At 37.9% G+C, this 26332-nt stretch overlaps 1 protein-coding gene across 2 annotated transcripts; it reads left to right on the forward strand.

Annotated features, from left to right (window-relative positions):
- The first annotated feature begins 702 nt into the window (after positions 1 to 702).
- Positions 703 to 24880, forward strand: LOC148426554 (tyrosine-protein phosphatase non-receptor type 3-like). 2 transcript variants are annotated; one of them, XM_088411645.1, is made up of 26 exons: positions 703 to 720; positions 5076 to 5196; positions 7478 to 7612; positions 7777 to 7819; positions 7952 to 8033; positions 8764 to 8808; positions 8901 to 8953; positions 9990 to 10107; positions 10201 to 10288; positions 10388 to 10476; positions 10563 to 10626; positions 12044 to 12246; positions 12336 to 12461; positions 12557 to 12718; positions 14251 to 14323; positions 14415 to 14492; positions 14571 to 14627; positions 16100 to 16256; positions 16334 to 16509; positions 17922 to 18012; positions 18151 to 18212; positions 18303 to 18449; positions 19663 to 19791; positions 22630 to 22775; positions 22856 to 22991; positions 24326 to 24880. In XM_088411645.1, exons 2-26 carry the CDS (start codon positions 5128 to 5130, stop codon positions 24398 to 24400), a joined length of 2604 nt encoding a protein of 867 aa, XP_088267771.1. In that variant the 5' UTR covers positions 703 to 720; positions 5076 to 5127; the 3' UTR covers positions 24401 to 24880. The 2 variants fall into 2 exon arrangements, with proteins under 2 accessions (XP_088267771.1, XP_088267770.1); XM_088411644.1 differs by lacking the exon at positions 703 to 720 and adding an exon at positions 923 to 1065.
- The last annotated feature ends 1452 nt before the right edge of the window (positions 24881 to 26332 follow it).

Below are 26332 nucleotides of genomic sequence, written 5' to 3' on the forward strand. Positions count from 1 at the left end.
CAGCTTTCTAATAAAGGTGAAAGCTAATAGTTCTTTTTTTTTTCTGGATAGAGTGGGACTGTCCCACTGTAATAAATCCGGGCCACACCAGCTGAAACCATCTCCACTTTAAGAACCAAAGCAAGAGCAATTTGGAGTAAACAAAGCAGAATGTGGAGTAACGCATATTCACATTTAAAAATGAATTAACTCTATTCACCAGTGTTATGAAGGAAAATTTTATTTCTGTTTTAAATTCAAATAGTTCAATTAAGGCCAGCTTGGTGGATGAGTGGTTAGCATATTCGCATTTAAAAATGAATTAACTCTATTCACCAGTGTTAGGAAGGAAAATTTTATTTCTGTTTTAAATTCAAATAGTTCAATTAAGGGCAACTTGGTGGATGAGTGGTTAGCACGTCTGCCCCAGTTAAGGGACAGTTCAATTCCAGCTGGCTCCGGCCTTCCTGTGTGGAGTTTGCATATTCTCCCTGAGCCTGCGTGGGTTTTCTCCGGGCACTCCAGCTTCCTCCCACACTCCAAAAACATACATGACAGGTGTATTAGCTCCACTAAATTGTCCTTACGTGTGATTGGGTGCGTGCCTGGTGTGCCCTGCAATTGGCCGGCAACCAGCTCAGGGTGCACCCCTCCTACTGCCGGAAGTCAGCTGGTGTAGGGAACAGCAAGCCTTCGACCCCTGGGAGGATAAGCGGCTATAGACAGACGAGCTCCACCAAGGTGCTTATTATAATTATTATTATTATTATTATTATTAGTAGTAGTAGTAGTAGTGTTAATATTAGTATTGGTATTATTATTATTACTGGATCAGAGAATGTGTACAAACTTTTTAACTGGCTGTTTACGTGCGCGCTCTCGACAGCGTGAGTTGCAGCCTTTGAGGGAGCGCGCACAGCGAAGGGGCGGGGCGGGGCGGCGCTCAAATCAGAGCAGCTGGAGATGAGGAGTGTCCCGGATATTTACCTTCCTTTACCTGGATTCTCTGACGCCGCGGCCCGTCTCGAGGCGGCCCCGGCGGTCACGCTAATGTTTGCCGTTCGTCGCTAAAGCGGGACGACGCAGGTAGACTTGACTTTTTTGCTCTTCTTTGTGCCTCCCTCCCTTCCTCCCCAGAAAAGTTCAATGTCGGCCGGAGTTGCTCCGGGCTTGAGGGAAAGTTTACTAGCAACGCGTTTCTTCGTGTTTAGGGTGTGTAGCTAACTCCCACAACCTGAGGCTGTCAACAGGTTCCGTGTTGGGCTCAAAGTACGGAGAGAGCACCGCCGTTTCTGTTGACAACGCCGTACCATCGTTTATTACTTTTTAGATAATGCTTCTTTTGCTTTATCTATCAGTTTTAACTCCCTCTGGGTTTTTGTCAACTTTGCTTTTGGGTGTTTTACTAACTAGCACGTATCCAATCGTTGTTTACCAACCTCCTTTGAGACAAGGCAGTTATTTTACATCAGAAAAACTCCACACTATCAAGCTAAAAAATGTCAACAAAAGTAGACGCACAGTTTGATGGTTTCCCTTCCGCCATCTAGCGGACGAGCCTTTAATTCTGCCTGTCACTATATGTCACTAGCATAGTTAGCCAAACAAAGATACAATATTTTTAGTTGTGTTTTTATGATACAATACTGGTATCGGGAATTGTCTCACACGGCATTGAAATTGTGGTATTGGTATTTGTGAATGCTAACAAATAACGTTCAGATGACATTTCCCCAAACTAAAATGCTCGGGTTTGTTTATAAGGTTTGAATACTTTTATTGTCAGTCATCCACTACAGGTAAGCAAAAAACAATTTCTACTGGACACTATTTTTTTTTTCTCTGTTTCTTGAAGTATTTTTAAGACAGTACCTGACCACAGTGAGTGTGCAGTTTTTTTCGTATTAACACATTTAAGCCCATTTTTTTCCTGGACATGAAAACATCCAAATCATATGCCATTGGTGACCCTTTGAAATAATCAATAACCTTTTTTTTTTAAATTGAAATAGTTGGTGTATTTTATGACAGGTCACAACAATGTAATTACTCATTGTGCAAACACACCAAACCAATTTGAGTAAGTGCAAATGCATGTATCACCTTAAAGATCATGTGTACGAGAAATCTTTGTTCTATGTTTATTTTAACATTCTTAACTAACCTTTTGTTTGGGAGCTTTGAGGCTGTCATCTTTCTAAGTACAACCACAAAGTAAACAGCTGTGGTCATACGTGACATGTGACATTGCAAAAATTTCATCTACACTTTGTAGTCCTGTATTTCAGTACTTTGTGGAAAAAGATAGAAAAATCATTTATAGAGCCTCATAAATAGAATTTTCTTTACCACTTTTGTGACAGATTGGTTGAAATGGGTTAAAGAAAAAAATGGGGTGTTATCGGCACAGTCTTGACATTGACCAATGCTTCGCAGGCGGGTATTAGAATTGGTAGCGCAGCCAAAAATAGTATCGGTTGTGTTTAGTATATAATGCTAAACAGTATATGGAATTCAAATCAATGTTGTAAAAGTAGTAGATTGCAATTTTAGAAAAACAATAAACTTTATTTGACAAAGTAGTGTGCATGTGGGCTTTACTTCTTAAGTGCGTCTGTGTGTGTGTGGGTGTGTGCGCGCTTGTGTATTTTCTGTGTTTAGCAATGTAGTGTAGCAATGTAGTGTATTTTTAAGTTCAGAGAAGTTGTATTCTAACTCGGGGGTGATTCTACAGTCTGAGGTTTGGACCAGACTCAGTTCAGACTGAGTTTTCTTGTTAGTAACAAGCATGAGCTAATGCCTAACTGACACTAAATGTCCCAGACATAAATTCAGCAACACTGAGGATTGGAAATGATAAGAGTGTATTGGTATGGTACTGAGTGGTAGAAGGCAAAAAATGTTATACATTTCCCGGTTTAAGCCGCCAGAATGTAAATTTGTTTTTAAAAGTAAACATGCGCAAAGAAAAAGAAAGTATCAAATAGTCCCTGAAAGTTTAGGGATTTGAGTATTCAATTTAGGGGCCTTGAGTATTCCACAAAATTGTTGAGAAACTCCCATGCCCAAACCTAATGACTTACTGACGTATGTACATCACGATTGGTAGACTTTTTTTTTGTTGTTGTCATTGCAAGTACTGACAGGACTTTAAGCATTTAGCTCTAATTGAAGTAGACTGTTTTGTGTATTAATTCAGGGTTCACTAGCTTTCATTTTTGTGTAAGCTGAGACAATAAGATGTATTGTATAATACATTCGATTTATTTCTATATTACCAAGGATGTTCAATACCATTTTTTGTCTGACCGTTACTAGTGCAAGTACTCAACTCTTGAGTGGTCACCGATATCAATACCAACTGCTGATACTACTAATACGTTTGATAGATAACATATTTGACATAAAAACAGCGACATACTTTTTAAGAAAAAACAATCTATCCCATTATAGCAATTTTCCATAAAAGGTTGTGAAATAATGGCAATTTTATATTTTTCTAATTTGTAGTTTCTAGTTCATCATCGTAAAACTGCTCCAAAAAAGTGGGCGACACTTGTACCGTCCGCCAAAGCGAACACTGATACATTAAAATAAGGCCAGGTATTGTGACTAATTCATTGATTAACCGTTCAATGATTTGATCGAATATTTGTTCATTTGGGTAAAGAAAACATTTCCCAACATTTATTTAAAATAATACACTATCTTAAGTTGAAAGTCCAATAAAAATAATTATTTGATTCATGTTATCAAATAGGCAAAATGTGTTTTTCCCAAAAGCAAATGTTTCATTTTGATTAAACATAAAGATAATCAGTTTGCATTTATGGATGATGATAATATCTACTTTTGAGAAGTTGAAATTCTGAAGATTTGAATAAAATAAGATTATAAAAGGGAGTTAGTGATCTAAAAATGTTATTGATTAATCATTTTTTAATTATGATTATATATGATTATTATTAGTATTCTTACTATTATTATTATTATATGTACAGTATTTTGCCTTACTTTTTATTCTTTGTGTTGGTTAATAAATGGAAATGCCTGAAAAAAATAGCTACGTTTCAATTAGCAATCACAATTAATAAAAATGTTACAATTGGAGTGGTTTTCAGTATTGTTCAGTTCTCATTGTATATAAGTCTCTGACTAATTAAATAAAATTGAATAGTTTCCCACGACCCACCTGTTGATCCCTCACACTAATGAGCAACTGCTTTCTGGTTGCTAATCTATATTTGTCCATATCAACATATCAAATATAGATGTGAACCGCTAAGAGAAGCCGGCATAGACATGCTGATTATCCCCGTGATTATCCCTGTTATAAAGTGTTTACTTGTAAGCAAGGCTGTGAGAGGCTTACTGTGGAAAAACAAGCCATCAAGTAGAGCTCAGCTTGGTTTTAATACATTCCAAGTGTGTCGCCGTGTTCAAACATTAACTCGGAACACTGCAGGCCCTTGTTTTTTTTCTTGGTGCGATCCATTAATCGTTTACCTGGAAGCCAAGACAGGATCGGACACACTCGCATGCATGCAGGGACATTCCTCCAGCCTCCTTGTGGAGCGTGAGTGGATGCTTTAGTGCTGTACGTGTGTAAGTTCTTGTGTTCAGCTTACAACTGTAAAATGGGTGTGTAGTCTTGCTGCAAAATAATGTTTAACATTCTTGTCATTCAGCTGCCTTTGCGAGAGGCGAAGGCAGGCCCGGGCCGAACCAAAAGACAAGTCGTCATCTAGAGAGGAGAACATTTTATTTATTTATTTTAAATCACTTTTCTTTTCCTCTGGGGAGTTGAATTTTTTGGGGCGGGTGGGGAATATGAACAAAATGAATTGTATATTTTCGGTTACAGTTGATTTGTTTTTAGAAATGCACACTGGGCCAGATTGCATCGTCTCGCCGGCCCTGAATGGCCCAAGAGCCACATGTTTGTCGTTACCCTGCACTCACAGCACTCCTTTGCATTCATGCTGCATTAGTCACTGCTCCATCCATTACTCAACATGGAGTGTCACTGAAGGCGGTGCTATCAAACAACTGTGTGGAAACATGTGGCTCATGTTTGTTTTGTTGTGTGTTCCCAGGTCCCCCTTTCTGAGACCAACCAGGCCCAACGTTGCTTCTGCCGTGACAGACATGCCAAAACAGGACCTTCTCTGCTTAGTTCAGCTGCTGGACGGCACCATCGAGACTTTCCTAGTAAATGTACGACACACACCAAGACACACAGTTTCCTGCCGGTGAATATGAGGAGATCGTATGTTGCTGCTATCTGTCACCGTGCTCTACTAATGATCGTCGTGTCGCAGCGCGATGCTTTTTTACCTCATCCCTCCCATTGATTCGCATCTCCTATTCAACCGAGACCTTAGTGTCAAGGGCACGTTCACCTCCCGCAGTTGTCACACTTGAGAGGTTTTTGCCTTATCAGCACATCGTGCCAAACGAAGCATGCGGGCCGACATAGATGCAAATGCGCCTACGTACTGCAAGGAAGTCACGACGTTACGCTGTGAAGCAGCAGCTGTGTCGCATCTTTGTCTGAATATTACATTCATTACCACCCCGATTAAATTTCATTTTTGACTTTTTTCAATAGCAGTGAATGTTCACATAATCACTACCAGCCCGCTCAAAATAGATCTTTTGAGGTCTGTAGCCATCAACGACAGTGGATGAGTTAAATATGCAATACAGTATAACCCCCACCTCCGTCACATAATACATTGGAGTGACAACGCCAAGTTTTTCCTCTCGTTTTCTTGCAAATAACACCTGAATGCAAACGCTTCATATTCTGCTACTAATGACTTCTTGTTGGGGATAGAGCAACCATTGCATTTCTCAGCCATGTCATGCATTAGCTGTTTGGAGAATTGTACATTTCTGAACTGCACACTGATGAGACTGTGCAAGAGTGACGTTGGGGGAATAATATCTGTCTGCAGCATATTATAAGTCTTTTTTTTGGCAATGAGAACAACTATTAGTCACATCTGGAGGATTTTTTTTCTACCGAAGTCATGGTTAATGATGTAAATGAGGTGGTGGTATTGGATGTGATGCATTGTGTATGGAATAGTTTTTGTTCTCCACTAAATCACACTCAACTAACTGCTGTATGCTGGAATCCATTTGAGTGAAATAATTTCAGATCTCATATAGTTGTCTACTTAAAAAAAAGTCTGCCACTACACGTCTTTATTTACCTTAAAACTATCACTGGTACCACAATATGTGTTACGATAACAACAGACACCACCTGTAGATCAGGCAGGGCATTTGAGTTGGTAAGTAAGGTGACCCTGAAGTGCAAATCACAAAAGCAAACAACTAAACAAAAAAAAAAGCGGGAAAAAAAAATCTAAAAAATTAAAATCTAATTACTTGCAAAGAAAATAAAAACACGTTGCAAAAGATTAAAAAAAAACAATTAAAATAACAAAAATCACAAACAAAAAGTTTAATCGCAAACAAAAAGGCAAAAACACAGTATAGAACACTACCGGAAACTAAGAAGAGCAGACAAAAAACACATTAAAATTTTTGATTTGCGGTTATGTTTTGTATTTTGTTTATTTTTTATTTACAATTTTTAATTGGTAGTTGTTTTGCAATGTGTTTTTACTTTTTTTTTTTTTTTGCAATTCCCGGTATTTTTTTCTTTGTTTTTAAGTTGTGATTTTGAATTTGCCATTTAAGAAAGACGCACATTTCCTTTTATTTGTCCTATCTTATTTCTTTTAAAGTCACTCGTGCTTCTTAACAGCCACCCTATCATTTCAAACGGCTTCTGAATACGGCTGCAAAGTTGGATTTTGTTGTATGCTTTGTATATTATTGGTGCTATTTTCGATGTGTCTAAATCATAGAATTTGAGTGTAAATAACTTTGAACTATGTTAAGTTGGTGTTAAAATGAATGCGCTTTTAGACTTCACTAACAGAATTGAATATTTACAAATAATACATTCTGCCAACTATACATAAGACAAAAAAGTCAACTGAAGTAAATATTGGAATTCGGCAGGGTACCGCAGTTTTTGGAGAACGCGCACAGAAGTAGCTAAGATTCAAGTTCTCAGAACTTCTCAAAAGCTCTAATAAAATGTATACAGTACTTACGTTGGTTTTTTTTTTTATACAATTGTTAGAAATTCTTGCTTAAAGACTCATGTAGCTCTCTGCAGCATTGTCAGGGAAAAAATATCCTCAATAGAATTCTTTCTCCCTGCTTCTTATGTTTAAAGGTGTCGATGAATTCAAATTGAATTCCAGAACTGTAAAATATATACAGTATTTTTGTCCCACAGTTTGCATTTTAAAATGTAATGTATATCATTCTGTATGGAGTATTGACTGGACAGTTTTGTCACAAATCTAAAACTGATGAGTTTAATATCCAACAGTATATTCACTTTGCTTGTTCGGTAAAGGTCACTTAACGTTGGCCACATCTCACGTCGTATGTTGTGTCCTTGTTTCAGAAGCAGGATGAAGGCGTGGTTCTGTTGGACCAAGTGTTTGACCACCTGGGCCTGCTCGAGAGGCAGCTCTTCAGTCTTCAGATCAGAGAGTCCAACACAGACGTTACCTCAATCACAGCCAACAAACACTCGCCTGTGAGCACACACACTCTTTCACTTTTTTTTTTTTTTTTTTTTTGAAGCCAGCCACTGTAACACATTGCACTTGCTCGTTGCTGTTTAACCACAGGGTGTGCTAGCATTGTGTGTTTTTTTTATCCGCCCCAGGCCATTATGTTTAATGAATTTCTTTTTCTTAGAGATGGTTGGAGCCTGAGAAACCCTTGAAGAAGCAGATCAAAGGTGCTTACCAGGCTATTTATTGCTAGTTTTCTCCCATTCCAAAGTACATTTTGACATTTTCAGTGAAGCAGTGTGATGATTAGGGTTGCTTTTGATTTAAGACGACACTGACACAGTGACATTTCTCTGCAGGTCTTGCAAGTCCCTTTTATCTGAATTTCCGAGTGCGCTTCTTCATTTCCGATCCCAACTCTCTGCAACATGAACAGACGAGGTGCTGTAATATATTTTCCTGAGTTTCTTTTCTTTTCTATTTGCTAGGCAAATATTTTGTCAACATCTTTTGACATGCAGTAGAAATATTGAGTCAGTCAACCCCGGAGACGTATTTTTAAGTCTTTTTATAGTCTCAATTTACAGCTTTATATCATTTTAACTTGTTTATTATGGTTGTTGTCGCAGTATTTTTCATTTCTTTTACTATGGGGGGGTGTCACAACATGGCCTGTAAAAGGGTTGAATTGCAATGATTTTGGAATGTAAAGTATCAAAATGAGCTGTTTTTTTTCAATAAATGAAAAACCTGAAATGTTTTATTATTTATAGTAATGTTAATGTTTTGTGTTATGTTTTAAAAGTGATGTTATGCTTGTACTATTTTGGACAATTTAAAAAAAGATATATATAGAGATATATAAATAGTACATGCCATGATTTTATTGGATTTTTTTTTTTAAATATATCCCATGATTTTATTGGTCCGGCCCACTTGGGACTAGAGTTATCTTTATAAATGCTTTTCATAGAAGACATAGAAGACTGATACCTGCACAAACCCCCATTTGAGAACCCCTGGCTTAGTGTTTCAGACAGAATGTGTTAAATCTGCTACATTAAGAGTAATCTCACAGAATTACAATATTTCTTCATATTAATTTACGTTTACTCATGTTTCACAAAAAAAAGTATTTTCCCAGGCTAATATCTTACTTTCTCTTCCACAGGAACCTTTACTTCCTCCAGATTAGGAGCGACATTAAAGAAGGCAGGTTAGTGCGCAAAACAAACCTGCGAACACAACACACTCCTGCCCATTTTTGTGAACTTTTATAGTTGTTACATTGTGTCTTGATGATTACAGGTTGCAGTGCCCCCTGAGTTCAGCTGTAGTGTTAGCCTCTTACGCTGTGCAGTGTAAGTCCTCCAGAGCAACTCGTGATTAATGACTTAATAACAACTGTGTGAATAATCTCAATGTTCTCTGTGGTTCCCTGAAAATGTGGCAAAAGTATTGGGACACAAGCGAATAAATGGAACAATCTGGATTTTTGCAGTAATGGCACACCACTCTAGTGAGACTTTCTATAATCTTTTTTGGGGAGGGTGGGTGGCCAGGGTGTCTGTGGAAATTGTTGTTCATTTACTAATAGAGCATTTATAGGTTTTGCTTTATGCACCTGACAACAGCAACTTTTCAATACAGTCCAAAGTATTTTAATGCTCACAATGGCAAAGGATATATTAGGTTCTCAGTTGTTCTATAACTAAATGCAAAATACCGTATACATTTGGGCCAATCGTGAGTTCAGGTTTTGTTTCTACAAAAACCAGGGAAAGGCCTTAACTTTACGACTAGAGAGGCTTCTTCGCAGGAGAGCACAGCCCAGAATACTTAAAAGATCAAGTTTGTAAATATAAGAGGATTTTTTTCTCTCTCTCTTGGAGAAGACCCATATAAATTACATTTTGTAAATGTGACACATTACCAAACACTGATAGCCGCCCACAGCCACCATGTCAACAACTTCAAGCAATCATGTATTGTGTTCGCCAACAACAATTTGTGCATCCACCAAAACGTGATGCAGCCCTGCTTAGTTACCATTGAGCAGGGGTAGCAGGGGTGTCAGACTTTAGGATATGGATTTTTTTCTTTTAATGTTAGGTGGTGGCTTAAAAGTGTCTCAGGATCTTGTCCCAGCCTAACTAGTTTTATTTCTCGTGGTACCACTCCATAGATCATGCAAATTAGCTTAATTGACACATGTCCACTAATTTTTTTATAACATATAATCATATTGTCTGCAAAATACAGGTGGCATTGAGACTAATTTGAAACAAAAGCGTCAAGTCCGCCATGTGAATTGATCTAATAAATAATTAGTGTGTGCTAAGACATTTACCAATATGGCCAACCTGCTTCACCATGATTTTTCTGTTTGACCCATAGCTGAGCTGGGTGATTACTCTTCAACCCAGCAAAGTGGTTACTTGTCAAAGTGCCACTTCATCCCTGAGCAGGATGAAAACTTTGTATCCAAAGTGGAGGACCTGCATCCAAAGCACAAGTAATGTGATTCATTGCATCCATTCAGACCCCTGCTGTGCTTTACAGTCGGCTCATTGATTTGGCTTGCATGTGTCTGTGTGTCTTCGTGTAGGGGTCTGAAGAAAAGTGAGGCAGAGTTATGTTTCCTCAATACAGCACGGACGTTGGACCTTTATGGAGTGGAGCTGCACGCCGCCCTGGTATCATGACCTCCTGCATGAAAACTGCTATTTCATGCTCCACTTTCTTTTTACGGCTGACATTTCTTTGACACTCTCACTTCTCCCACTCGCTTTCAGGACACCAACAATGCCCCGCTAATGGTGGGCTTGGTTTCAAGTGGTGTTGCAGTATTCTGTGATATGACTTGCTCTAGTTTCTTCCCCTGGTGAGTGATGGCCATGCTAATCGGATTGTTGTTTGCCTTTTTCTGGTATCCCAATGTTCATAACAATTAACATTGCTCCCATGCAGGACGAACATTATCAAGATTTCATTTAAGAGGAAGCGATTCTTTATACATCTCAAGCGAAAACATGTAAGTATGTCGTTGTTGTGAACAGTTTAAGTGATCTAAAAATCCAAGGCAACCATTGTCATTTCAAAGAACAACTCAAATCCCAAATGTTCTTTGTGATATGTTTTATGTGACCCCACTAATCTAACATGATATTCTCATTAATATGATGTTTGTTGATTAAGAATGTGATATTGTTGCCTTTTTCTCTTTGTATCAAAAGCAGCCACAGCCCCAACTTAATGCTAAGTTGCTGTTAATTTCTGAGGGAGAAGATGTCTTCAAAAGCTATTGGATATTATTGTGTCATCGTGTCAGCCTTTATTGACATTGGATGCTATCAAATGCAAGAACCAAAGTTTACTGTGGTAGAGTTGTTAAATGTTCTTTTTCTGTTCCTGCGCATGTTCAGGCTATCTGTCTCAGGATAAAAATTGTCTATTGATTTTAATATGATATCCATTCCAAGTTGCTCAGTGGAGATGTGATACTTTCTTGGTTACAGTATATTGTGGATCAGTGGTTCTCAACCTTCTCAAAGATGTACGCCTTGTGGAATATTTTTTTAGTCACCAACTGCTGTAGATATGTTCTTTTATTGTTTGTATGAAACCAGCATTTTGAGCCCTAACTACAAGGAGTTTGCTACATAAGCCTTATTATAGAATAATAATTAGTACATTTTCAGCTTGACTGGGCTGTCATGTTTTATATGGTCTTCCAGAATAATATTGTTTTTAGGCCAAATACGAGTACAAGAATTGATCATTTGATTACTCATTGATACTTAATACAGTACCGCTAATGCTGTTATGATTTGCAACTGTGGCAAAAATGTATTTTAATCCAATACTATTCAAAAACACAAACCTTTCTTGAACAAGACATAAGTTTACGCGATATAAATTTGAACACCTTTTAGAGTAATCACTTGTCATCAATGGAAATTAAATACCTCTTTGTATGTTTCTCTTTTTTTCCACATGTATATCATTGTAATCTTTTTCAGTCTTTCATTTAAATATAGTCTGTAACACAAGGTGTTTTAGTACTAAGAAAACTGGCATGACGACTTATACATTACACCATCACACCATTGCTTACTTTGATTTACTGTGGAATCTGTTTAAAAAGATTGAGGTTGCTATTAGGGAGAGCCCAGAATGGGTTGTGGGTTTGAGTATTCCCTCTGGGCTGGCACTAATTTGGGTGTATGTACTCTAGAATGTTTTTGTCATCATCTGTGGTCACCTTAAAGTATCTCCACATGATTGGCATGGCTAGTACTCCACCTAGCTCAAAAGTGTATTTCAAGCGCTATCAGTGCTGTAATATCGTCGAAAAGATGTACAGTGTTGACACTCATTTGTTACTGGTACATTTCTCATATGTTATTTTGTTGAGATGATGTGACCTTAAACCAAATGGTATTCTGCAGGGGGAGACCCAGGACTGTGTGGTATCGCTAGTTCTACCATGCCCAAAGACCTGTAAGAACCTGTGGCGTTCCTGTGTGGATCATCACTCTTTCTTCAGCTGCAACCGCACCGCCAGGAGCCCCAAACACAACACCAGCACTGTTCATTCCTACAGGAAGTTGATAACACACCACCTGGGCCTGGCAAACAGTAAAAACGAGAGGTAACTTTTTGTCCATTGTTTAGTCACACTAAAATATTGCAGGATTTTTTTAAATTTATTTATTTATTTATTTATTTTTTAACTTGAAGTGGTCCAGTTTGTCAACGTGTAGTGGGTGGGATGGTGTGGAACCCAGTCCTGCAGCGGTCCATTTCATCTGAATATTTGGAGACAAAGAGTCTACCATCTCGATCACCCCCCAGCACACCCAACTGGTAGAGCCACCATTCAGTCTAAAGTCCACGTCTCACCTGATATAATTTTAGAAACACCACCATCATTGTCTTCCTCATTCATATTTCTGTCACAGGCGAAGTCCTCGTGTTCGACACGGCATCCGCAAAGTCCGACCGTCATCCATGGAACTAAGCAGTGAGCTGAAAGACATGTCAGAGGGAGAAGATGTCTTCTACACGTACCGGACATCCGTCAGCAGCAGCAAGGACAGTGAAGGAAACACTTCAATGCACCAGTGTGTATTTCATCTTTTTCCTTATCAATTTAAAATGCAGATTTTTAAGTTGAAGAGAATGACGAGTCAAAAATATTCTTCACAATATGCTCTGTGTGGCCCCATTAGCCTAAACTAGGGCTGTCCAATGTGTCGATTGCGGTCAACCGGTATAGTATTGGTAGAAAATCATTAAACACTGTGTACGATAAAGTAGCATTTAGACTATGCATACATCCAAAATGTAATCTATATGCAAAGATTAAATTCATTTTCAGCGCTTGCCTTTGGTCTACAGTAAGAGACCGTGTCTCAGTGTGTCACCGGGTGCGTCATCGTCTTACACAAATACACTCCTCCATTTTTTCCTCTTACGCAAAAACACAAAACAGGTGGTGCCTTTTAAGGGGGGCTGAAATTACTTTAACCATAGCAACGTTTTCCACTTAGCAGCACAGTCTCGTTTGGTTCACGTAGGCATTCTAAATCGGCACTGGACACTGTGATGAAATAGAAAAGTACAAAGCATGAATGAACCCTGTAAATGTGCTTACTTTAAAGGGCCCTATCAAGGATATACAACATTTTGGAGCTTTTAACCATCTCAAAATGTTGATCGCTCACTTAAATGCCCCCAATAAGTTAATTTCGTTCATTGACCGATAAACACATGCCCACATTATCTAAGCAGCCATTTCTCATTTGCTTTAGCTTTCACACTGGAGTTGGGGAGAAGAGATTTTGCACTTAGTCAGCCAAGCAAACTACAACTTCTTCCAACTTTACTAGTTGCAAAGTTTTACTTTAGAAAATGTCAGAGTGACAAATTTTTAGTTTTTTAAGCTTGTTTGGTCTTCCTAAAGCTGAAACTATCAGAAATCAGTGGAATTTGTTTTGGGGCGCTGTGGCCATACAACCAAAAGGTGTTTGTGATTGTTGTTAAAAGGAGGTCTTCATGGTGACCCTTTGCCCTTACCCCTTATAAAATTAAAATTACAAATGAAATTTGTTGCGATCCCCACAATTGCACCCAATGGAGAGGCCATAGCTGTAAGTACACTTTATAGAAACGACACCTGTACATTGATGACTACCACCTTAATGCTGTATAAAGACCACTTCTTGATGGGGCATTTTTCTTCTGTTACTTACTTCTTACGTTTCTCAATGTGAAGCACTTTTTGCATCGGCTTTTGAGTTTCTATACATAAAACCACAGTTGCATATCCCAAGGTTATGTTAGCTTTTTTGTCTTCGTTGTTGTATTGTGGCCGGTCGCCTTCAGTCAGCTTTAGAACGACGTCATGAAGAGGGCACGGTGGTCACACAGTGAGAGGCGCAGTTTCAGTCATCGAGACGTGCCACTTACTGGTTAGAAATGTCGCTACCCAAAAAATGAATATTTCGTAAGAAATTATATCGCCAATGTGGCAAAGTAAAGATACATAATTGCTGTTTTTTTATACATACTGCACAGCAAAATTCTCTTTAAGCAGCTTTTAACAAAATAAGATTATTAATTCCCTTACTCTTATTACAATCCATAATTAAAGGTTGGATGAGATCTTGTTGCAAGCTGACGACGGCATAGCAGAGGAGGACGGAGTCAGCAGCTACAATAACAAGGTACTTTATTTACTGTAATTTGGCCACGCCCTTTCGTATTTTGTTTCACATTTTGTGTGTGTTATAATTATATAAGTGTCTGATTAATCAGTTGGCTCTCAATGATGGTGACCTGCTGCTGATTCGCATCACTCCTGATCATGAGGGCAAGTTTGGTTTTAACGTTAAAGTAAGTGTGAAACTGTGACATACCCTCTGGTACTTCTTTTGTTTGTCACTTCATTCTTTCTGCTAAATTTCCTCTTAGGGAGGGGTGGATCAGAAGATGCCTCTTGCCATATCCCACGTTAAACCTGACTCTCCGGTAAGACCCAAATCACGCAAGAACAAGTTTCGATTATTTTTCTGGCCAACAGGGACTGTATCTGCCAGAATTTTTGTAAAAAAAAAAAAAACTTTACATTTTTCTATTATCATACTATTGTTATTCCTATTATTACTTCATGGTTTTAAAGTCTAGTTTTCAAATCATCAATTGAAAATGTTATTCTCAAAGTGAGTTGCATCACTGAGATATATCTTGCCTCTTGCTCGTCTAGCCAACCAAGTAAGGCTGAACAAAAAACAATGAATGGAGTTACTTTTTGGTTCTGGCCAAAAGTTGCAGTTTGTTGAAGAAAATTATAAAATACATAAAGTGTTATGAATTAAGCATCAATGTGTTACCTATGACATTCATTCAACTAATAACACAAGCACATCAAGAATTATTGTCCTTATAACTTCATTAATCACACCATGCAATGCATTCTGTGAACTGAAACTATATATAATTTTAAACTATCTACTGTTCACACCTGCTATTCAGGGCAGCCCGTGAAAAGTGAAAATCCATGTATGATTTTGAAATCAATATTGGTGGGCCCCGTGTTTTGATTGTACATAAAAATAAGTCTACAACAGATTCAAGCATATTATCAGCTTCAAGCTGCAATGTGGTAAACTTCAAAACATTGTAAGAACCCCTTGAGGTTCAAAAGTTTTGGGGAATTGGAAACTTTTCACAAATTAGCTGGAGCACTTAATATAAGTTGGGGCCAGGTGATATGGCCAAAAATAAAATCTTGTTTTTAATTTTAGTTCATTCAGAGTTATAAACCAAACAAACATTTATTAAAAAAAATCTGTGCAAATGCTCAGACAACAATAATGTAAAGTTTTAAAATCAGTTGAAACTTAACATTCATAACTGCATGCAAAGAATTTTTATTCATAGCCTGTGCATAGCATGCCACAATTACATGCATCCCCCAATTAGTAATTATTATAACTATTATAATATAACTGTTGTAAAAACACCATGTAAACCACCTATCAAGCTTTTTGTCACTTATACAAAAATATTGACTTCACAAATAGCAGATTGTCAAATATGAAATGATTTGGATGGATTTGATATATAGGCCAGCCCTAATTTAAGGTACGGTAACTAGAAATATACGGGTTATGAATTTATACAATGGCAAGTTTATCGCAGGGCTATTGTTGCCCCCAGATGCATCAAAGTCACAGTTCTAAATTTCAGCCCAAAGATGACATTTAGTTAAGGAAGTTTTGAGTATGGGGAATTAAATCAGTTTTATAATTTCCTTTAGAAATGTTAAAACTTTAAATGTAACCAAAACTCCACTGCTACACTAAACTTCTCGCCCCTTTTCAGTCCTAGAGCCAGACCCTATTTCGTGTACAGTCTAAGAGAGTCTCCGCAAGGTGGATTTGAATGTGGCTGGGTAGAGTAGCAACATTTAATTTTACGTGACGCTGACTCGTCTCCAGGCCGGTCGATGCGAGCCCAATCTGCTGGAAGGAGACCAGGTGGTGCTCATCAATGGTCGAGACATTTCTGAACACACACACGACCAGGTGGTCATGTTCATACGGGCCAGCAGAGAGTCGCACTCCCGGGAGTTGGCCCTCCTCATCAAACGCAAAGGTCTGCTCGCGGCCATAAAAACGGCAGGAAACGTGTGGAGGCGCTGTCTAACGGATTCTCCTTTTACTGTATTCCAGGTCCTGCCCGAGCAGCATCACTCTTGCTTCTGCCCCCTGCCCTCACCCTCTCCAGTCAATCCCAAAGTGACGGGGTGCAGTCTCCTGGCCAGTCAGAGCGGGTCACGACACTGGAAGAATCGATGAAACAGTTGGAGAGAGGAATTCAGTCAGGAACTCTGTGCTACCATTTTGAGGTATTTGAGAGGCGGATGGACGTTTGTGAAAGCATATTTGTACGAAGGGTTCGCACACAATTTTTACTACACCTTCAACTTTATTAAGTTCACCTTGGGAAGGATTTTCAACATTACAATACATCACAAATAAACAAAAATTCAACTGTCACCATTGACAGACACAAATTTTCAATTGTTTTTGATTATTTCAAAACATTCCATTGTTACACGGTTCAAATTATCATTACTGACGCCAAAAAATCCCATTTACCAATAATTGACATTTTCCCTTTAAAAAAAAACATTTAAGGCATGATTTTGGAGGGTGGGTACTTTTGTAATTTCTACATTAATTAATTCATTCAAATTGATCACATTTTCAAACTGATGACCTTATTCTTAATAATGCCAAGAATTCCATATTCGGAAACCCTAGCACTTTTGGAATTTCTACTTTTTTTTTTTTTTTTTTTTTTTTTTTACTATCCCGTTGCCAAAGAATCCCAGTTACCAAAAATTTCACAATTTCACGATTGAAAGTTCTAAAATGTTAATATTTTTTCTATATCCCCTCATTCAAAGTTTACATTTTTGACCAATTCAAACCGTTCAACTTTAAACTCTTGGGCAAATTCCTACCCTTAGAAAAAGTTTCTAATATTCCAAACATGTGCACATAACAAAACAAAACAAAAAAATCCTACAATAGGACACACATAGTCTACCTTTTCCCTTGCTCGTTCAACATTTCTGGATTGACCGTTCAACTTCTAACATGTTCAGATCATTTACATTATGGTGTATTTTCAACTCTTATTAGTTGCTATGTGTATTAATATAAAGAAATGTAGTTTGAGGTGAGGATCAGCAGCATATTTGTTTATATCTTTAACGGGATTCATTTGCCAGCTTAGTCGGATGGAAACACATTAGCAATGCTGCATATCATCTACTAATTCCCTATTTTCATACACCAGTTACAATTTTAACCTTTTGGTAAATGGGAACTTAAACGAGAGACCTTAAGGAGGGTATTTTTGGAGAAATATACAAATCGATATTTTTGTCCAAAAGCACCTATTCGAATCATTTCAACTTTAATGCATTAACTTTGTTCAAGTTCAGTCCATATCCTTCAATTTCATTCCACATCATTGCACAATCTTTAATGTGTTCTTGTTGAGCCATTTAGCCTTCACGCACAAATTCTCCCAAAATGTTATCTTTCGTTTCTGTACTGTACTAAAATGGGTTTAATAGTAATTCTAAGCAGGATTTAATGTGCCCCTTTTGTTTATGCAGTGTTTTATAATGAGCCTTTTAAGTATTTTTTATTTTTTTAGGACAGATGCTGGCCCTAATCCTCATTGGACCAACATACTCTGGTATTTGTATGTGTGTTCACTAGTTTGCATTCTTATCATTCCCAGAATTTGTACAGGAAGAAGCCTGGCTTGTCGCTAAGCTGCGCTCGGCTTGCCAAGAACATGGACAAGAATCGCTATAGGGACATTTTACCCTGTGAGTGCTTTCTGTCACTCCCTTGATCCTTTCTCCCAGTCGGTTTTAAATCACAACTCGCTGTTGCAGTACCATGCAAGCTTTAATTTGTTGCGGTGTTGAATATGCTAACATAGCCATTTCCCACTCTACATGCAGATGACGCGACCAGAGTCACCCTCCAGGGTCAGGAAGACTACATCAATGCCAGCCACATCGCGGTGCATATACAAGAATGGATTTGCACAGATGAATTTACTTCTCTCGAATGGATGAATGTAAATCCTTATTTGTCTCTGTTTGTTTCTTAGGTGGCACCGCCGGTGTCTGGGGAGGTCTTACGTTATGTTGCAGCTCAGGGTCCACTGCCACAGACCTGCACTCACTTTTGGCAGGCTGTTTGGGAGCAGCAGTCACACACCATTATCATGCTTACAACTCTGACCGAGCGAGGAAGGGTATGCATATGACTCCACCTCCTACAAGTACATGGATCATTTAAAGGCTTACTTTTGTTTTGGCTCTTTGAATGTTTCTAAATATGACAATAGTATCACACTCGCCAAAACAGCAATATATAGTAATTATAGTTTTTACACTACTTTACCAAGACAGGATTAGTAACTTGGGCTGGCCAAACGATTGTGTGGGTAATTTTATGGCATTACTACTTTGTCACCTACACTGTTTCGTAACCTGTCCTCAATGCTATTACATTTTTCTGCTTTTATAATATAGAGTGTTGCCTTATGAACCTTTGAGGCAACTGTACTTTCATAATGTGAGAAAATTAAATCTGAATTTGTGTGTGCAACATTTAAATATCGACTATAGATGACTAGCTCTCAAATTGGGGTACGATTACCCCAGACATTTTTCTTTTCATATCAAGAGCAAATCAATTGGAACATGAGTTTTACTGACTCCTGTGCAAAATGTTGTATGCCTTTATTATTGATCATTTATATACTGCACATGGTCATTACTGGCAATTTTCTGACATAATTGGGAAAAAAACGTTGAAGCACTGCACTGAGCTGTATAAAAATATTATTTTTACATATAATTTAAATAGCAGTTGATTTGGAGAAATAATCACTGAATTCCCAAAATCTGGGACTGCATAGCTAACTAAATCCAGTGAAATGACAAAACTATAAACTCAACAAAACATGAATAACCAATTCCTAAAATGTTCTCAAGATACACAAATCTAGACCACTTCTCTCTTGAAAGCAGAATGAATTGCCCTGAATTTAAAGGCGCATATAACTTATTTTACCTGCTGTGAACATTGTTCATGCAATATTTTGCTTTCTATTGGGTTGATAAACTGTAAATGTATAGTGAGTCATTATCAAGGTCTTTGATAAACGATGTGAGCTTCCTCGCATCTTGCCTGTTGCTTAGTAACACTAAGCTCTCATTAATTGTCCGTTTTTCAGATCTTCGTCAAGTGCCTTGGCATTTTCCTTTTGTTGAAATTTGCGCGCACACAAGTGTACGCTTATTTACAATCACTTCACATCCTGCTTCTGATGAATCCCCGATTCCTCCTTGCGCCGAAAACATACACCGGTTTGATTTCAAGAGCTAGGAAATTATATCCTGACTGATGACTCAAGCCCATCCAAGTAACATAATTTGCTGCTTGCTGTGATGCATTTGCAGACCAAGTGCCACCAGTACTGGCCGCATCCGCCGGAAGTGAAGGATTATGGACACATGCGGGTGAAGTGTCACTCAGAGGAGTGTAACCTGGCCTACGTGACCCGGCACTTTACCCTCACACACACTCAGGTACAGTAGTAGTTCTGTGTTTTCCCTTTGTTATGTTTTACCTTGAAAATGGACTACATCAGAGATGATGGACCAGCATGGCATTGAGTGTATATTATCAAAAATACTATTAAAGGAATATCAAACACTTCTATTAAACACACAAAGGTGATATATATAGTCTAATACATTTGATAACTAAATCATTTTTCTTGTATAACAAGATTTATTATTTCTCAATTGCTGTCATTTGAAAATGACCACATGACTAATCATGGCTGTGCTGTTTTCTGGGTTTGGTCATATGATGTTCACGAGCCGATTAATTGGCTGTCTAATTATATCGGCCGGTTATAGCCCTTCAAACATCGACCAAAATTAATGGGCCAAATGAATGATATTTGCAGAACTCTTTAACTTGTTACCTTGATTTACTCATAGCATTTAGAGCGATTGTACAGAAGTAACACTTTTGTTATTATTTACGAAACGCAGTCTAACATTTATTTTGCCCATTAATTTGATAAATCTGGTAAAAACAAAAAATACCTTTGATTTCAAACTCTGTATTCATACAAATCACTTACTAGTTTGGTCCGTTAGGTCAGGAAAAAAAAACCAAAAACCAAATAAAACCCAATCATTTTGTTATGAAGTAGAAGTATATGTTTTATTCTGATTCAAAAGAAAGTTGACCAGCCTGCTTCAATAGAGTGCTACACAAATCAGAGAGCATTTACTGTCAAGAAGTTAAAAGCTATATGAAGGATTAGCTGATTATCAGACATATTTATTGATTTCTTTGATTAGTTGTCGATTAATCGTTTGACTGTTGTGCCTCTACACATTTTTGGCATTTGTCCATTCCACAGCCCCTTCCTTAACTCCCATTTTGTAGTCCCCTTTATATCTTTATACTTCTAAGCCAGTAGCTATTGCTGCAGTTTTCTATATCTCTAAACAGCTTTGGGCTATGTGCTTTAAAATGTTGCCATGGATACAGGTTGGGTGGCGGATGAATTTCTAACTCACTTTAAACTTGGGCTGAACTTTGGCGACTACGCACACTTTTAATGTAGACCCTGTAGCCAATCAGAAACGAAAGGGAGGCTTTTCTGTTCTCGGTTTCCATGATATTATCCTGAAACAGGTTGAATAGAAGTCATCATATCACAGCATGACGAGGAGATTTATGTAATCCATCTGGGGCCCGTACAGGCTCTGACTCATGTTAAATGAAATGCCTAAAGGCCATGGCACATTTTGCTCTATTGCTAGAAAACAGAAGGGGGCAGGCGCTGGTAAATACTATGCACTGGCCCTTTAACGCCGACTTTCATTCTGCATGAGCAAATTATGGATAGTTTTCTGCGGCCTGCGCGGAGCATGTGCCATATGTCCTATCCCGGCAGGAAGTTACCAGTGGCCAACTCATGGTCATTTTCGTGTAGGTGGGCTGGTTTGTACACAGGTAATAAAGTGAAACAATCAAAGGGAGGCGTGTTCATTGGCAGGGGGGTTTACACAATGCACACACTACAATGTTATCTAATCTGATCGGATTTTCCTCATTAGCGTCCCGAGCGAACCTCACAATGCTCAAGAAAGCATGAAGTATGAACGTGCGCACATGCATGCACAAATACTCCTGTGTTGACCCATCTGTTACCCTGGCGGTGCTCGTTAATCCCTGCATGAAGTCACAGGCTGCAAGCCTGTTTCAAACAAACATAAAAAAAACAAAAAAAACACTCAGCTCAGCTTTTCTGTGCTCCTGTCGCCGATCTTTTCCACCTGTTTATCTGCTTTCATCCCATTGTTGTGTCATCAACCCGCACTTCCTGATCTTATCTCGGGTTCAAAACACCATTTTTCCACAACGCCGTGTACTTTTCTCGCAGGTCAAAGTCATTGTGGTAGGGCCTCCAGTGTCAGGTCAGGTCTGGTTTGTTTATTACCCTTTTCAGCTGCAAAAAGATATTTTGCCTTACAATTAACTCTTATTATGCCAAGCGTTATTCAAAAAGGCAACACCTAGAGTGCCAGACAATATAGAGCATTTGACTGTGGGTGATACCATATGAAAGGATTAGATTCTTAACTAGAAAAAGAAAGTATGATTATACCTTATTCCATTCTTTAATAGTCATTCTCTGAAAATGAATAATTTGAGTGACAACAAGCTGTTTTGACAAAATAAAGCACCTTTTGCAAAAAGATGTATTTTCTGCACAACAGTGACTGACTGACTCGTATTTCTTTCCTTCTTTGAACAAAAACACTGAAAATGTGTTTTTGATGGCCAAATGTCATTTTGGTAAAGTACGCAAACAGCAACATTTTCAAATTTGACAATATATTTACACTTTGTTGGCTATTTACAAGGTATGTTTGCATTGATGTGTTTTTTTTAAACCCACTATTTGATTTTTGGGTGAAAACACATTCTCCTGGATTCAAGATAACATTGCAAAATTTGCACACCCATCTTGTTCCGCTACATCAGAGCTTCTCAAATAGTGGGGGGTGCTTCTTTTTTTTTTTCTTTCATGCACCTTGATGCATTTTATTTTTTTCTGTTTTAGACTCAGTTGTAACCTGTATAAATGTTGTAATATAATAATGAACAGTTGTTAAAAGTAGATTGTATTTTTTTTTTCTTTTGTTAATGTTAAAAAGGATACAGATTAAGGTATACTTTTGCCATTTTTACAGGTAGTATTCTTATTTATAGCCAGCATGTCAAGTTCTTTTGTGTTTTTGGCTCTGATCATCTCAATTATTAAATTTTAAACTTGCGCAGGGGTTATGCGCTCCTTGAAGTTCCTAATGATCTTCTTTTTCTGTCTGTCTACCCAGCTGGGGGAGGAGCGCGCTGTCACACACCTTCAGTACGTTGCGTGGCCCGACCACGGTGTACCCGATGACCCTTCCGACTTCCTGCTGTTCGTCGGCTCGGCCAGGGAGAGGAGACGAGCCGACGAACCTCTCGTGGTGCACTGCAGGTAACGCTTTTAATTTGAAAACACGCCCTTCCGATGTGCACCCAACGCCAATGACTTCAGTCAAATATTTTCTCCTCCAGCGCCGGGATTGGACGAACAGGTGTTCTGATCACCATGGAGACGGCTCTGACGCTGTTGGACCGGGGGCTGCCAGTGTTCCCGCTGGACATTGTCAAAACACTGAGAGATCAGCGAGCCATGATGATTCAGACCACGGTACGCTGGAGCAAACATAATCCGTTCCAGGAAAATTTGTTCAAATGTCCCGTAGGAAATAACGGATAATATGTTTCTGGGCCTATCGTGAATCCTTTTTTGTCCGCTGAGCTCTTTTGCCATTGCCTGATATGGAGAAATTATACATATCTACTTCCTCCAACACTACTTGACAGATTCAATTCATCTCTCACCAAGCCTCCCATTCAACGTTTCAATTTATTCCTTAATATTTCAGCTCAGCTTTCAATAGAGAGCGCGTTCTCTCGTTGATTTAAGGCTACAATTGCCAAAATCCTGGAGCACTCGCATGTATGAAGGAACATTTCAGTGCGCCTGGAAAATATCTGAAATGTTTCACTTTTTCTCATTTTTGTACAATGTTATTCCATAATGGCATGCATTTATTTTTTTTTCTCAATAACCAACACAACAAGCCATATGACACCCATTCAAATACTAAAAACATAGTAGATACAATTGACAAGCATTAATGTCTTGAATCCCAAAGACATATTTTTACATTTTTAAGAGTCCTGGCATTCTATCCCAGGTAAATATTCATTCAAAAAAGAGTGTCTTAAAAAATGGCTGGTGTTGAATGAATTAAGAGCTAAAGTAATCAATTGTTAGGTAATTAAGCACTAATGTAATTGATTACTATTGTACTTATTTAATTGATTACTGTAGTGCCTATAGTAACCGACTAGTTCGAAGTAATAAAGTAATTGATTACTAAAAGTATTCAATCACTTTTGTTGTAAGTACCAAAAGAAATTGATTTCTTTAGCGCTGAATTATCTGAAGAAAGCAATTACTTTGGTCTTTTTATAATCAATCAAAATTGATGAGGTACTAAAGTACTAATTATTAAAGTAATTGATTATTTTAGCAATTAATAACCAAACGTAATTGATTACATTAGTCCCCTAAAATAATTGATTATTTTAGTTCTTTTGTACTAGCCATATTTTCTTGGAAAAAAATATCAAGTAACAGGGATTGACTGGTTTGACTCTTAAAAATCATAAAAATGTATTTTTGCATGAGTTAAAACTAAATGATCACAATGCATTCAGTGAACTAAAAAGAAAAGTATTTTTGTCTTTCAAGAATCTGCATCGGTCTACAAAAATAATCATATTGACAGGGCCTTTCTAATGAGAAGAGTGTTTTACCCAATTGTTAATTTTTGCGCTTTTTCAACATTTTCAGGACCTAAGACTTAGTGTGGATACTATTTACATTGTTTTTCATAATAAACTAAGCAAGCAACAAGAGACACTCACATACATTTTTTTTCTCCCCCCAACTTCTTATTTGTTCTATTTCAGTGTCAGTTCCAGTTCGTGTGCGAGGCCATTCTGCGAGTCTACAAGGAGAAGCGAGGCCAATCTACGGCCCCGTAGCCCAAATCAGAAACGGCATCAGAGGAAATTGAGCTTCATAACTTCCACTCGAGCGACTCCCACCGAGGGGCTGACAAGCACCACAAGAGATTAACCTCTGTTGTGCCTGCGGGTTCGCTACACGGTCTGGATGAGAATTATGTAGCGTCCGAGCACAGCTGGATGTCAGCGCTGTAGCCAAGATCAAATAGGACCATTTTGAATCGTGCATTCGTCTGCCTTACGTTCTGCCCGTTGCGCTGACCAAGCTTGAATGGGATACGCAAAACGAATGAAAGCTGCTCAGCTCAGAAATACGTCTGCAAGTCGACTGATGGAAGAAGGCAGAGTTGCTTGTTATGATGCATAGTTTATGTTGGCGCCTTTTCGTAGAAGACCAGAAGTCTGTATGCTAAGATGATGCTGTGCGGGGTACTGTGGTGTTGCTGCCACTTTTCACTTAAATTATTCTTACAGTGAAATAAATACTGATTTGTATAACTTTGTTTGATTGTAATCCATACATCTGGATCTCAAACTAGATTATCGAAAAGAAATTACGATTTTACCTCTAAGAATTAATTGAAGAAAAGAAATATTTTTCCATGCTTTTAATTAATTAAGAATGCTATAAAAAATGACTTTAATTCACATCAATGTAGTTCTTGTGCCTATTTAGCCATTTTTTAGCAGTGAAGAGTGATGTACTGTTTTATAATTAATTTGATAACTTGATTTTGTTTTTAATGTAAAATTAATACCTTTAATAAATGCATTTTGCCACTAGCTGTCAACTCAACATGACACTATGTGCTCAGAGCTCAGGTAATGACCAGTCACAGCTCACCTGGTTCATGATATCAGTCATGTGACATTCACAAGCAGAGCTATGATTGGTTGTTTGTTTTCCAAGCCCTGAGCATGTAATTTGACAGCAAGTGGCTTTTATAAAATTAATTATGCACACAATATTAATCACATACTGTATTAATGGGTAACTATGCAATCTTTGCTAAAGGGGAAGTTAAGAAAGAAGCAGAATCTATCTGTTTTTATGCCATTTTGCCACTCGCTGTTGACTGAGAATCACATCACATGTGGCCCAGGTAACGACTAATCACGGCTCACCTTTTTTCTTGGTTTGGTCATGTGACATCAACAAGTGAGCCGTGATTTAATTTTTCCTGAATCCTGAGTGATGTCATTTTAAATCAACCGCAAGTGGCAAAGTATGTTTTTAAGGGTATTAATTGTACATGAAAAACAGTTTTAGTATTGACAAAATATGAAATTTTAATAGAGAAAGTAGGGTATTCTTTTAAATTATTATTCACAACCCACATCAACATAGTTCGTTGGCGCCAAGATTCCACGAGGTGGCGCTGAAAACAGTAGAAATTGCTCAACAATAAAAGGCAGATTCCCTAAAAATCCACACAAAGGAATTCATGAATGCTAAAGCCATGAATCAATATGTGTATACTAAAGTCAATGTTCATTTTTTTTATTTGTAGAAAAAAAAACGTTTATGTATGCCGTGGAGCAGGGTAACCAATCAGGTGTTAAAGCCTGCCCATCAAACTTTGACTAGCGAGGTTGACAGATCATATAAATGCATGAAACGCCGCAGCAGTGTCATTAATTAAATAAATGTTTCATTAATTAAATGTGTCATTAATTAAATAAATGTTTCCTTAATTAATTACATGACATTAATTTAATGTTTTCTTTGATTAATTAAACCTTTAATGAATTAATGAAAACATGTATTTAAGTAATGAAACTTTTAATTAATGAAACATTTTAAGTAATGACATTTATTTAAAACTGGATGGTACGTTTATGTCTTGAATTTTGGCACTTCTGGTCCTCCATAGTTCCATCAATCCCCCCCCCCCCCCCCCCCCCCCCTTCCCCATCGACCTTTTCCCAAATGGCAAATGTCCGCCAGAC

Source organism: Hippichthys cyanospilos, chromosome 3 (genome assembly GCF_059441005.1).
Source record: "Hippichthys cyanospilos isolate Australia breed blue-spotted pipefish chromosome 3, RoL_Hcya_1.0, whole genome shotgun sequence".
Lineage (NCBI taxonomy): Eukaryota > Metazoa > Chordata > Actinopteri > Syngnathiformes > Syngnathidae > Hippichthys > Hippichthys cyanospilos.